Source organism: Crocuta crocuta, unplaced genomic scaffold (assembly GCF_008692635.1).
Source record: "Crocuta crocuta isolate KB4526 unplaced genomic scaffold, BGI_CrCroc_1.0 scaffold698, whole genome shotgun sequence".
NCBI classification, from domain to species: domain Eukaryota; kingdom Metazoa; phylum Chordata; class Mammalia; order Carnivora; family Hyaenidae; genus Crocuta; species Crocuta crocuta.
Window position 1 is genome coordinate 1409838 of NW_027530855.1, and position 12271 is coordinate 1422108.

General features: G+C 44.7%; 1 protein-coding gene across 4 annotated transcripts in view; it reads left to right on the forward strand.

The window, feature by feature from the left end:
- RAB11FIP1 (RAB11 family interacting protein 1) overlaps positions 1–12271 on the forward strand; it is a 30478-nt gene that overhangs the window by 635 nt on the left and 17572 nt on the right. For 2 of the 4 annotated variants that reach the window (XM_077769521.1, XM_077769522.1), the window contains exon 2: positions 1–145. This exon is cut by the window's left edge and continues 38 nt beyond it. In XM_077769521.1, coding sequence (XP_077625647.1) covers positions 1–145 — 145 coding nt within the window. Of the gene's footprint in view, positions 146–10432; positions 10584–12271 lie in introns of those variants that run through there. The other 2 variants (XM_077769520.1, XM_077769519.1) reach the window with 2 other exon arrangements.

A 12271-nucleotide genomic window follows, 5' to 3' on the forward strand; every position in this document is an offset into this window, starting at 1 on the left:
TGTCCTCCGGGGCCGCGCCCGCGGCCGCCGCCACCCTGCAGCTCACCGTGCTGCACCGTGCGCTGCTCGGCCTCGACAAGTTCCTGGGCCGGGCCGAGGTGGACCTGCGGGAGCTGCACCGGGACCAGGGCCGCAGGAAGACCCAGTGAGTGCGGGCCGGGGGAGAGGACGCGGAGCGGGACGGGGGGGAAACGTGTGGCTTGGCGCTGAGATCCACTTAGAAAGAGCACGGCCGTCTCCGTATCGCTGCGTCCCCAGGGGACGGACGGAGAGAGGCCTTTCGAGAGGGATCTCGCCGGCCGGTCACCGTATTCTCACCTAACTTCAACTTCTCCTTCGGCTGTCCCGCCCCAGCTCCTGTGGGCTCCTTGCAGCGGGCGTGCGGGGTGGGGGCGGGGAACACCTGGGATGTTTTTGAACCCACGGGACGTCGCTCAGCGGCCGGAACTTAGTAAGCGCTTAATGAATTTTTGATGAATTGAAAATACATGTGGGCTGACGAAGTCTTCTTATTACTGTGGGTAGTGTGCATGTGTGGTACACACATTAGCTTCTGTGGGAAGCCTCCTGGGTATTTCACTGGCCTAGTCGCTGAGCTGGGAATGGCAGGGCCAGGGCGCAGGGAGGATTGAGTGGAAGAGTGAAACCCACTGACAGTCTCTGGCCCCAGAGGCTCATCGAGGGGCAGTGCAGGGGCATTGCAGTATGACTATTGCATAAGGGGTTGGTGAAGAGAATTTGCCTCCCCCTCCTCCCCTTTACAGTCCGCCCACCCGAAATTAGTAAGGATCTCCCAGTGCTGGTTGGAGCCAGGGTCTGCCCTTGGCCAAACTAAAGTGGGCGGTAGGCACTGTTTCTCTTTGGAGTTTGTTAGGTGCTCTCTGGTCCTACTCTGAATGGGTGGTTGCTCACCTATGGCTTCTCAGTGTAGAGTTCTGTGCTCGGGTATCTCACTCCCACAGGGAAAGCTGGGCAACACCCAGTTCACTTCAAGGTGTCACCCATTTGTTTGTTCTCTTGCGCAGGTGTTTGCCATGGAGCAATTTGATTAGGGAACGTTTGATTATGCTCACCCTATACCAAAAGCTGGCCTCCTGAGCTTAATTGGTTACTTTGTGCTGGACATTAACTATGCACACCAGTCATATTACCACGATTCTTCCTACAGTTTGTGAAACATACTGATTCACATTGGGTGTTTTAGATATAAACGGCATTTTAACTTTCCCTTGTGAACGTTCAAGGGCAGTAAAAGCCAGAGGGTTCAAAGGGACCAGATTCCCTTTTCTCTGGGGTGGGTCCACTTTCAGCTTGCATGCTTGCAAATGTAATATACGTGATTCACCTATCTGGCCAAAGATGAATGGGCATTTCTGAATTCAAATCAGATAAAAATAGAGAGCCTTGAGGTGAGGATGGATAGGCTATCTCTTGGCATCAGCTTACAAGCCAGAAGGTGAGCAGTGTCTTTGCTAAGGAGGTGCTGAAGCAATGCGAATTTTCCATTTGATTAAATGACGTTTGGGGCCATGGGTTGGCTTTCTTTCCAGCTTCAACTGGGAGCCATTGGCTCTCCCGTGTCTTGTCCCGTCCCAAGATGTGTGGATACTATCCTCTGTTTCTGCCATCTGTTTCTTTTGTGAACATTTTAGTCCCTTGAAGGGTAGATTGCACATCGCTGCCAGAGATGAGGGTTCCAGATTCCTGGGTCCGGTGCTCACTTTGGTCCTGACTCATTGTTAGGTTTCAGGCTACTCGATCTCTAAACACCTAAGTTTCCCTGTTTATACAGGGAGCTTGTTACCAGGCTTAATTGATGTTTATAAGATGTTTCTAGGTTCCTGGATTAATGGGGCCTGTGTATAGGCTCGGAAGGTTCTGTTACTCCTTTGTGAGCAATGAAACCCGCCTTAAATTCCCTATTTCAGAAAGCATTCAGAGGTCTACATCTTCCTTTCTCTCATCCTCTCCAGTGTAACCCTAAGCCTAGATTGTTCTCATGTCTCTATTGTATGAGCTGATTATCACTTAGTCACAGTATCAACCTTGTAGGAAGATGATGCTTAGTTGATGTGTTTTTTTTTTTTCTTTTTCATAACTGCAAAGGAAGTCTTCTTTGCCCCATTAGTGGTAGGTGAAATTGCAAGCTTTCCATCGGCCACTTCCTGGGACTTTCCAGGGTGCTAGGGAACCTAGTTAAACCAAGCTTCTCTGACGCCTTGGTACATCACTTGGGTGCTCAAGATAGCTGAGATTTGGAGAGTAGATGCATACTGAGACAGGTGGAAGTTTACCAGAAAGAAACTGGTTGGGCTAGGAAAAGCATGTGAACTAGTTATTAATGGTTTGACTCCACCTTATATATTAAAAACCAGAAACAAAACGAAAGCTGAAATTTTGGTCTTAAGGTGTGTGCGCGTGTGTGTGTGCGCGTGTCCATGTGTGTTAATTTCTAGAAAGAAGAGTTGCTGCTATAGAGTGTGACTTTTGTCATGGATCCAGCAACTCAAGATGTTAAGAGTTAACCGTGCTAGTATTTCCCTTTGTTCTCGTGATAAGCCCTTATCTATCAAATGTTTGGAGTTAAGGGACGCCTGGGCGGCTCAGTCTGTTGAGCGTCAGACTTCGACGCAGGTCATGATCTCGCGGTTCACAAGTTCGAGCCCGGCGTCAGGCTCTGTGCTGACAGCTCAGAGCCTGGATTGTGCTTTGGATTCTGTGTCTCCCTCTCTCTGTGCCTCCTTCCTTCTTGTATTCTGTCTCTTTCTCTCTCAAAAATAAATAAACGTTAAAAATTAAAAATAGATATTTGGAGTTAAGAAAATCTGCTTTTCGTGACTCAAATTTGGGGGACCTCAAATTTAGTGTGATTACACACCTCTTTAAAACACCAAATGGAGGCTGACATACAGGTAGAATACTTTTAATGGGGAAGAGTGTATGGCCCCTTTCATTGAGATGAAATTGAAATGGGGGCCTCTGGGTGGCTCAGTTGGTTGGGCAGCTGACTTCAGCTCAAGTCATGATCTCATGGTTTGTGGGTTCAAGCCCCATGTCAGGTTCTGTGCTGACAGCCCAGAGCCAGAAGCCTGCTTTGGATTCTGTGTCTCCCTCTCTGGTCCTCCCCGACTCACGCTCTGTCTCTCTCAAAAATATTAAAAAATATTTTTTTTTAAGAAGAAGAAATTGAAATGCATTTATTTTGCACTTATTAAAGACCTGGGGTCACAGTTGGGCCTTGAAGAAATAGAAATGGGTTAAGTCTCATGCTCATAAAACAGACATGAAGCTGAGAGGCAGAAACAGGTGACCACCATGTAGGATTCTCTGTTCAGCTCTCTAGTCTCATGTAGTTTGTGATCTTAGATTGATCTAGGGGGGAAAAACCTTTTTAGGATACTAAGAGCAACAAAATTTGGGGGAAATAATCTGTTAAGAGCAGATTAAAATAAATATCCATTCAGGCTAGTGACTGGAAGGCCATTGTGTAACTGAGTATCATGACACTTAATACTGTAATAGTCGTCCAGCTGTGAAGGGAGAGTGTGAGTGATGGAGAGTCATTTTCTTACAGTCTCTTGAAGATGCAAGAGGATGTTTGGTTGCATATGAAAGGATTTGAGATTTTGAAGAACTGTAAGCATAGTAAGATGCTATAATAAGTTGCCAGAGGAAATCCTGGTTATTAAGAAGAAATAAGGGCTCAATAATTGTTTTCCTGGGAGAGTTGGATGCAGAGAAATGATTTAATTGACCAGAGAGATAAATAATAAGCAATCAGGGGAGCCTGGGTGGCTCAGTCCGTTAAACGTCTGACTTTGGCTCAGGTCATGATCTCACAGTTCTTGGGGTCAAGCCCCGAACTGTCAGCGCAGCGCCTGCTTCAGATCCTCTGTCTCTCTCTCCCTGTCTCTTTTTCTCTCTGCCCCTCTGCTGCTCATGCTCTGTCTCCTGTAAATAAATAAACATTAAAAAAATCGTAATAGGGGCGCCTGGGTGGCTTAGTCGGTTAAGCGTCCGACTTTCGCTTAGGTCATGATCTCGCGGTTCGTGGGTTCGAGCCCCGTGTCGGGCTCTGTGCTGACTGCCAGCTCGGAGCCTGGAGCCTGTTTCGGTCTGTGACTCCCTCTCTCTCTGACCCTCCCCTGTTCACGCTGTCTCTCTCTCTCCTAGAAATAAATAAAACATTTAAAAAAAATCATAATAAGCAGTCAGTGTTTGTGCTTATACTGTTAAGTTTCCTAAGTGCATTTAGGTTTTTTTTCTGTAACAGATTGGAAAATTGGAGCAATGTTACTGATTAAGTTTTTCCTTTCTCGGGATTCCCCTTAAAGGTAACATTGGGCCTTACTGGAAACCCTCTTGCCTCTCACAGTCCCCTCCTACTTCAGTGTAGGAAACTGATAGCTCAGTGCTTGAGATGGAGTTGTCTGTCGGCTCTGGGATAAGTAACCCCAACCTGCTTGTAGCCATGGAGTGAAATGACTAAGAAGGTGGTGAGTCATTGTTCCGGTGATGAGAAAGATGCTCCCTCATGTTCCTCCTGGTATAATTTGTTTATTATTATTTTTTTAAGGTCGGGGGCAGAGAGAGAGGGAGAGAGAAATCCCAGGCAGGTTCTGGGCTGTGAGTGCAGAGCCAGACTTGGGGCTTGAACTCAAGAATTGTGAGATCATGACCTGAGCCGAAACCAAGAGCCAGCCGCTTAACTGACTGCGCCACCTGGGAGCTCACGGTATTATTTGATTATGATTTCATTTATAAGACATTTAGTTAGCTTGGGGAAAGTTCTAACTGCCCTTTTATTTATTTATTTATTTATTTTTGTCATTGAAGTCCATATTTTTGGCACTTTTTTTTTTTTTTTTTACTGAAGTATACTTGACACACAGTACTATGTTAGTTTCAGGTGTCCAGCATGAAATCCAGGTGATTCGACAATGCCATACACTATGGTATACTTGCCACAGTATAGCTCCCATCACCATGCAGCGCTGTTACAGTACCGCTGACTCTTCCCTATGCTGCACCTTTCATGCCTGTGTCTTTCACACCTGGAAGCCTGTATCTCCATTTTGCCCATTGCCACCCCCTCCCTCCTAACAACCACCACGTTGTTCTCTGTATTTATGGGCCTGTTTCTGCTGTTCATTTCAGCTTTTAGATTCCACGTAGAAGTGAAATCCCATGTTATTTCTCTGTCTCAGTCTTTCTCTTATTTCACTTAGCATAATACCCTCTAGGTCCACCCACGTTGTGGCAAATGGCAAGATCTCATGCTTATATTTTTAGTAAATATATTTTAATACCTACTATGTGCCAAGCACTGGGGTGTAAACAGTAGTGACCAAAACACACATGATCCTTGCTTTCAGGAAGCTCAGAGCCTGTGGGGGAGATAGACATTAAGCAAATGAACACATAAATAAATAATCATGTATTATGATAAGTACCGTGGAGGCAGAGTACAGAGTATCATAAAAGGAAAGAACAGGAAGGACATGACTTGAAGAAGGAGATGGTAAATAGCTTTCCAGCGGCAGAAGTCTGAAGTACAAAGAGATTTTTCTGGTGAAAAGTAGAGGAAAAGGGCCTGAGGCAGGGGGAACAGTCTGTGCAAGGGCCCTGAGGCAGGAACACCTGGGAAACTGGAGAGATTGTGTTGATTGAGGCTGCAGAGGAAGGCAGGGTTTTTTTTTTTTAAGAGCAGTGGAAAATCACCAAATATGAAAAGCAAAGGGGTGTTGGATGTTGTCAAAAACCACTGTGGCTGTTGGGTGGAGAATGGATTTGAAGCAGGCCTAGCCTGGAGTCAGACAGACAAAATGGGAGGCTGTTACAGTAACCTGGGCCACCAGTGGTGGGAGCTTGCACTTGGGTGATGGCCATGGAGGTAGACAGAGGTGGTGGATTTCAGAGATATTTTGGAGGCTTAGTTGACCTGATTGTGACAGATTGGATGTGGGTAGAGGTGAGAGAAGAGGAAGTGACAAGAATGAACTAATAAAATAAAGAGAGTTTGCTGTTGAAAATGAATCAGGAAGTTACGGCGCTTTCTTTCTTCAGTAGAGTGAGGTCACCATTACAAAGACAGCTTTGGGCAGTGACACCTGTGAGTTGAGTCTCCTGTTGGAATGAATTAGTAGGAAACACCATTGAAACCAGGGTGGAAACCAGGGTGTGTATATGTATGTCTCCAAGTATTTACAGTTTTAGAACAGGCCACATCTTTGTTTTGTAATAGTGTACGTAGCTAATTAAATCCCACTGGTGTGTTCTAACACAGCTGATGAGGTCACTGCTTCAAGGAGTATCGGACTAAGAAAAGGGAAAATAATATATAGCATTAGGAAAAATAAACCTATAAGAGAAAAATAAAACTCTAGAGGCAAGTAAGTTAACTACGCGTTTTTCACATTAGGGAAGGTGAGCGTATGAGAGAGTCTGGTGCCTTTTTCGTTATGCTTAAACTTCCTCTTGATTACAAAGACCTCTATTGTATTTCTGTAACTACCATGGGAGGGAGGTTTTCATAAATAGTATCTGTTATGTCATTTTAATTGTAGCAATGAGCCAAAAAAAGTTATAATTACGTTAAAATGAATACATGTGCTTATTAAAATGTCACCCACTCCAGCATAGGTTTGCTGACCTTACCCTTTTCCCCCTTAACAGTAATCTTAGGTATCTATTAAAAATACTACAATTTTAGTTGCCAGACGGCCTAGGAAACTGTGCTCCTCACTCTATACTTTTGGAGACGCCAGCCCAGGCTCAGTTCCAGAAGGATTGAGAAGCCCTCACCTAATGGAGGAAGTGATAGGAGGTCATTTTGGGCTTTCTTTTCATGTCAGAGCAGTCCCTTGTGTGACCTGTGGTTCTCCATCTTGTGCAGATCTCTAAATCTCCGGGCCTTTGAATCCCAACAAAATCAACACCTGGACCCTTGTAGTGGCTTTTGAAGAAAATTGGTCCACTGCCAAGATCATTTGTTTGGGAAAAGACTTGGCAGTGAGCGCTTCTCCTCTTAAGGTGTCCTGGGTCAGGTCTTGCACCCGAGCCTGGCTCTGCCTGACTTTCCCTTGGCCACGGACCACTTTGGTCCTGTTCTTTGCTGTGTGACCCAGTGCAGGAGCCCGTAACATCTGTGTGAACGACTGAATGGTTGAGGTCCTCGTAGGCACAGGGCGGACGTGGAATACGGTTTAATCTTAGATTTAGCCCAGTGGATTAAAGACCAGGGGTGCTTGAGGTGTGAAGTCAAAGCTCTGCTCTTCAGTTTCTCAGTTGTGGCTGTGGCTTGTCAGTGCCTTTTCTTAACACAGAGGAAGCAGGTTCCCTTCTGCTGCTGATGCCTTTGGCAAGGGAGCTTTTAGCCACTAATGAGATGAGAAATTCCTTTCCTGCAGGGAGAAGGCTGTAGATCATCTGTTAGAGAAAAATCAAGGATTTCAGTCTCCAGGGTGTCCCCGAGGGACACATTTAGGAATGTGCCTGCGGAGAGAAAAAAGGGCAGCGGTAATGAAGTGTCCTTTGCTGAATGCGGGGCTTTGAGTGGAGCAGAGGGGAGGCATTTATAAGAAATCCCGGAAAAATGTTTCCAGAGGTGTAGCTGCTGTACACTTCACCTTTTAAACACTCTTTTATGAGGAAGGACGTGGCTAGCCCAGGTGGAACAATTCGGGCTTCCAGAACGCCTGGTCTGAAAAGGCCTCTTGTGATCACGAAGAATGGGGAGACTGTGCGAAGGGCACGCTGGGTCCCGGGACATTTCTTCAAGGGTATTGCCCCTTCTGGTGTTGTACCAGAACTGTGGGGTTTTCCTTTTACGCTAATGGAACTTTTCATTTTTACTAATCATTTGTTGTTAAAACAGGATTTTAAAATGTGGGGTGTTTCCCACTCCCCCCCCCCCCCTTTTTTTCNCTCTGAGGGCTTAGCTGATTACAAGATAAATCACAGACACTCCGCTTTCTTGCCAGGAACTCTCACAGAAAGAGTGCGAACCTGTTTGTGGGCTGGGGAGTGGGCTGTCGGGTCCTTTATGTGAGAGTGTGTTTGTGTTTGTTTCCTTTTGTCCCGCTCCTGAGATGGCCCTGAGATGGCGAATAAACCCTAACCCAAACCCAAACCATTTCACATCTGTCCCATTCTTAAAGTCTCTTTGCATGAATGATAAAGGACCCTGTGGTTGTTGTGAGATTGTTCTTTGACGGACCAACTGGGCAAGAGGCGAGATACCTGATCTGATGGTAGAATATTAACATTTGTGGCTTTTTGAGATATGATCAAGTAAAAAAAAAAAACGGCAAGTAAATGAATACAGGAAGGGTAGACTTCCATGTTTGGAAATGTGTTGATGTTTTTCTAATTTTTAGAGAATCTTAAAATACCAATACTTGCTATTTCTTTTAGTCTTCACCTGTTAAGGAGTCTAGCATTGAGTGATTTCAACTTGGAAAATATGTCTTGATTCTTAGATTTCAGTCGATTATGCCATCTTGGCATATCTCTGCAATAGTTTGGAAGCCTTCTGTTTCTTGTCTCTGCTGTGTAGAAACCTCGAAGGGTTCGAGCTGAGGCTCATTACATCTCTCAAGTTACAGAAAATACGCACTGATCATGGTGTTTTAAAAAACTCATATACTTTTTATTTCGCAGATTGCGTCATACAAGCTCCTCCTCCCTTCAAATGCAAATCTTTATCGTTTGTATTTGTTGGGTCGGTTTGGTTACCTAGGAGCATAGCCAGTCAGAAATGTTGGTATCTTCAATTCCCTTCTGAGAACTATCTGCATGGGTAAACCATGGTACAGATGCACTTCACAGGATACCAAACAGCCACTAGAAATGGTGGGTATGAAGACAGTAGGGCAAGAATGCACAGCATGCTCTAAAAATAAAATTGCATGTAAACTCTGGTTAAAACCAAGTAAGGATTATGGCTAACACTTATCGAATGCTTATTAAGTACCAGGCGCTACATATATGAAGTCCCTTAATCTTCATAGCATCCTTATGAATTAGGTGCTTTTAGCCGTGTTTCAGAGGAGGAGCCTGAGCCACAGAGAGGTTAAGTAACTTGCCTGAAGTCTCTCAGCTAGTGATTGTTTTTTTTATTTTTAATGTTTTATTTATTTCTGAGAGAGAGAGAGATACAGTGTGAGCAGGGGAGGCTCAGAGAGAGAGACACACACACAGAATCTGAAGCAGGCTCCAGGCTCTGAGCTGGCAGTCAGCACAGAGCCCGACGCGGGGCTTGAACCCACAAACTGTGAGATCATGACCTGAGCCGAAGTGGGACGCTTAACCAACTGAGCCACCCAGGCGCCCCTAGTGATTGTTAAAATGTACAGGAAAAAGAATTCAGGAAGATATGTAAAAAGGAATAACGGTCACAGTAGCATGAAAGTTGAGTCCATTAAAAAAATTAAAAATTTTTCTGTAACTTGTGCTCACTTTTTAAAAATTTTTTTTAGTGTTTTATTTATTTTTGAGAGAGAGAGACAGAGCATGAGTGGGGAGAGGGGCAAAGAGAGAGGGAGACACAGAATCTGAAGCAGGCTCTGAGCTGTCAGCACAGAGCCTGATGTGGGGCTCGAACTCCCCAACCATGACCTGAACTGAAGTCAGACGCGCAACCGACTAAGCCACCCAGGCGCCCCGTTGCAACCACTTTCTAAGAGAATTTCTGTAGAGCAAATAATACAGAAGGGACCCGGGGTGTTTTCAGCCTGTTTTTTCTGTTCTCCCTCCTTTAGCACGTCACTTACCAGTTTTCAGGATGGAGTTTGGTGGCTACAGATGGCCTTTCAGTGCTGCTAGAATGGCTGTTTTAGAGGGTGGGGTAAAAAATGAGCCATTTGCCACTCTCAGAAGTTCTTCCAACTTGTTAACAATGAGCAGAGAGGAAGGGTCACCGAGGGAGGCAAGGTTTGGCTGATTGGTCATCCTGTAGTCAGAGTTAGGTAATAATGACCAGCTACCCAGGGCAATAACAAAACTTGTGAAACTGCTTAGCCTGTGTAGGGTATACACCGCACATGTTTTATAGGCCATAAACATTCTGTCCCTGTTTGCTCTGCACTGCTTCTAGGCCAGCAGAAGAGCCTGGACGTTTCACCCATATGGAATCACTCCTTTTCAGAACCCCTTTCAGATGTTCTCAACTGCTAACCCCACATGAGTTTCAGCTTTATTTTTATTCCCCAGGGGAAGACAACAAATAAATTGCTTTTTAAAAATTCTTCATTTACAAAAGATTGAGTGTCCCCTGTGTCAGACAAACACTAGATCAGGTGGCTTTCTGTTCTTCCTGCTTCCTCCCTCACCTGAGGCCATAATCCCCTGTGTCATGATGCTTGGTTACCATGGAGATGACTCATGCTATAAGTCACGGGTGAGATTTGGCAGGGAGCAGGTTGGGGCCGGGGCCAGTCTACCCACTGACCCTGGAGTCCAGACGAGACCCACAGACAGGGAGCCCTGAAATTAACACGCATGAAAATATGCTGAAGTGGCTTGTAGAGCTCTAGCCGTCTTTCTTTCCCGGCCTTCCCCGGAGCCTCCTAGGTCTAATACAAGTATGTGGTATTAATTCGTTTTGCTGGAGCCCCTAGGTAGGTGGTTCAGGCTTAATTTTGCTGAGGACCTTATTTGTGTGTGAGAGCCCTTATTTGGGATGAAATTGTATATGTTAGCAGGCATTTCTTTCTGTGTCTAATGATTTTCTCATGCTTCAAAGTCAGAAAGAAAAGGCAGCAGGGTTCTAATGGAACACTTTGTGATGTCTGGTGAGCCAGCTCTCTCTGTCCCACTGGAGGGTACACCTTTTAGGGCAGAATCTGGCCTTTTCATTTCGTATTTCCAGTGGCTGTTATGTAAAAAGACATATTTGAAGCGAATCTTTGAAGCCATCGTTTCTCTGTACGTGTCTGCCCTGTGGAATGCTATAAAGGAAAAACATGTTTGTTTCAACTGCAGAAAGATTATTTTTGAGACATACCAGCCAGTCCTTTACAAGTATAATCCCGAAAGCCTGCATTGCTGTGGGACTTTTCATTTCCCAAGAGCAGGACCCATATTCCCCTCACCCTGCCACATTCCGATGGAAGGCCTTTGTGATCAGCTTTCCGTGTATTTGAGCCATGAGACACAGTGCGTTCTGAAAGCAGACAGGCCCTGAGAATTGGGCACGGTTGGATAATTGTGGCTCTTCTCAAAATGACCATTGAAAGGCCCAGGAGATTTGACGATGTGGGCCCAGGCAATAGAAGACACAAAGGAATTTTTCCGTATTTTTAGCTGTTGCCTTGTCTTAGGTTAAAAAAACCTAAAACCTGACACCCTAAACTCTAAAATACCAAGGCAGCCTATTTGGATAATGGACATTTTTACTTTTGTGCGCCCAGGACCATCATCCCTTGACTAAGGGGCATTGATGGGTAGGAAGATTGAAGTTTTCATTTTGTACCATTTTGTGTGACGTGAATTTTCACCCTATGGCTGTTATTGCTTTAGAATATAGTTGTTTTTTTTTTTTTATAAGTTTCCTGTCACTTTCTATGTATTCAAAGATCCTTTTAATTTTCAAAGAATTGAGTTTTTAAGTATAAGTTAAAGTAATTATTTGATTTTAGAAGGGATCGTTGGATTTTCTTGATAGGTTGCAGGAATTTTTCAGAATATGGTCTTAAAAACAAACTCACTACCCTGGGATTATGGCCTTCTTTCTGTACCCTGCCCTTTGGACTAGGGAAATCAACCCAGCCCTGATTTCTGAGATAATTCAGGCTTCCTGAGCCTACTTGAAAGGTAATGCTAGACCACACCCACGCTGTCACCTTATGCTGGGTGGCCATGCTGGGACTTTGTCACTCACGAACTGCTTCTGCATTTAAATGAGCTACAAAACAAATGCATAAAAAAAAGCACTGAAAATCAAAACCCACAGACGTATCAGGCTTGGGATTTCTTAGGGTGAGAGACCTTTATGAATCATGCCTTTCATTTATTATTAAATTATCCCCGTACCAAAGATCCCTTGCCTAAACGGGTCAAATTTCACATTGTTAGACAAAACAATTCCCATATTCTTCTCCAGCTTTAATAAATCTAGCACAGATTTTTAAAAATTCTGAATATTTGCATGGGACGCTTACCTGGGATTCAGTCTGCTTTTCACATCCTTCAATAGCTCGGTGGCTGTTCTTGGAGACCTGGTATTCGGTTTGAGGTTTGCCTGTGAAAATAAAGGATAGGAACAGTTGCT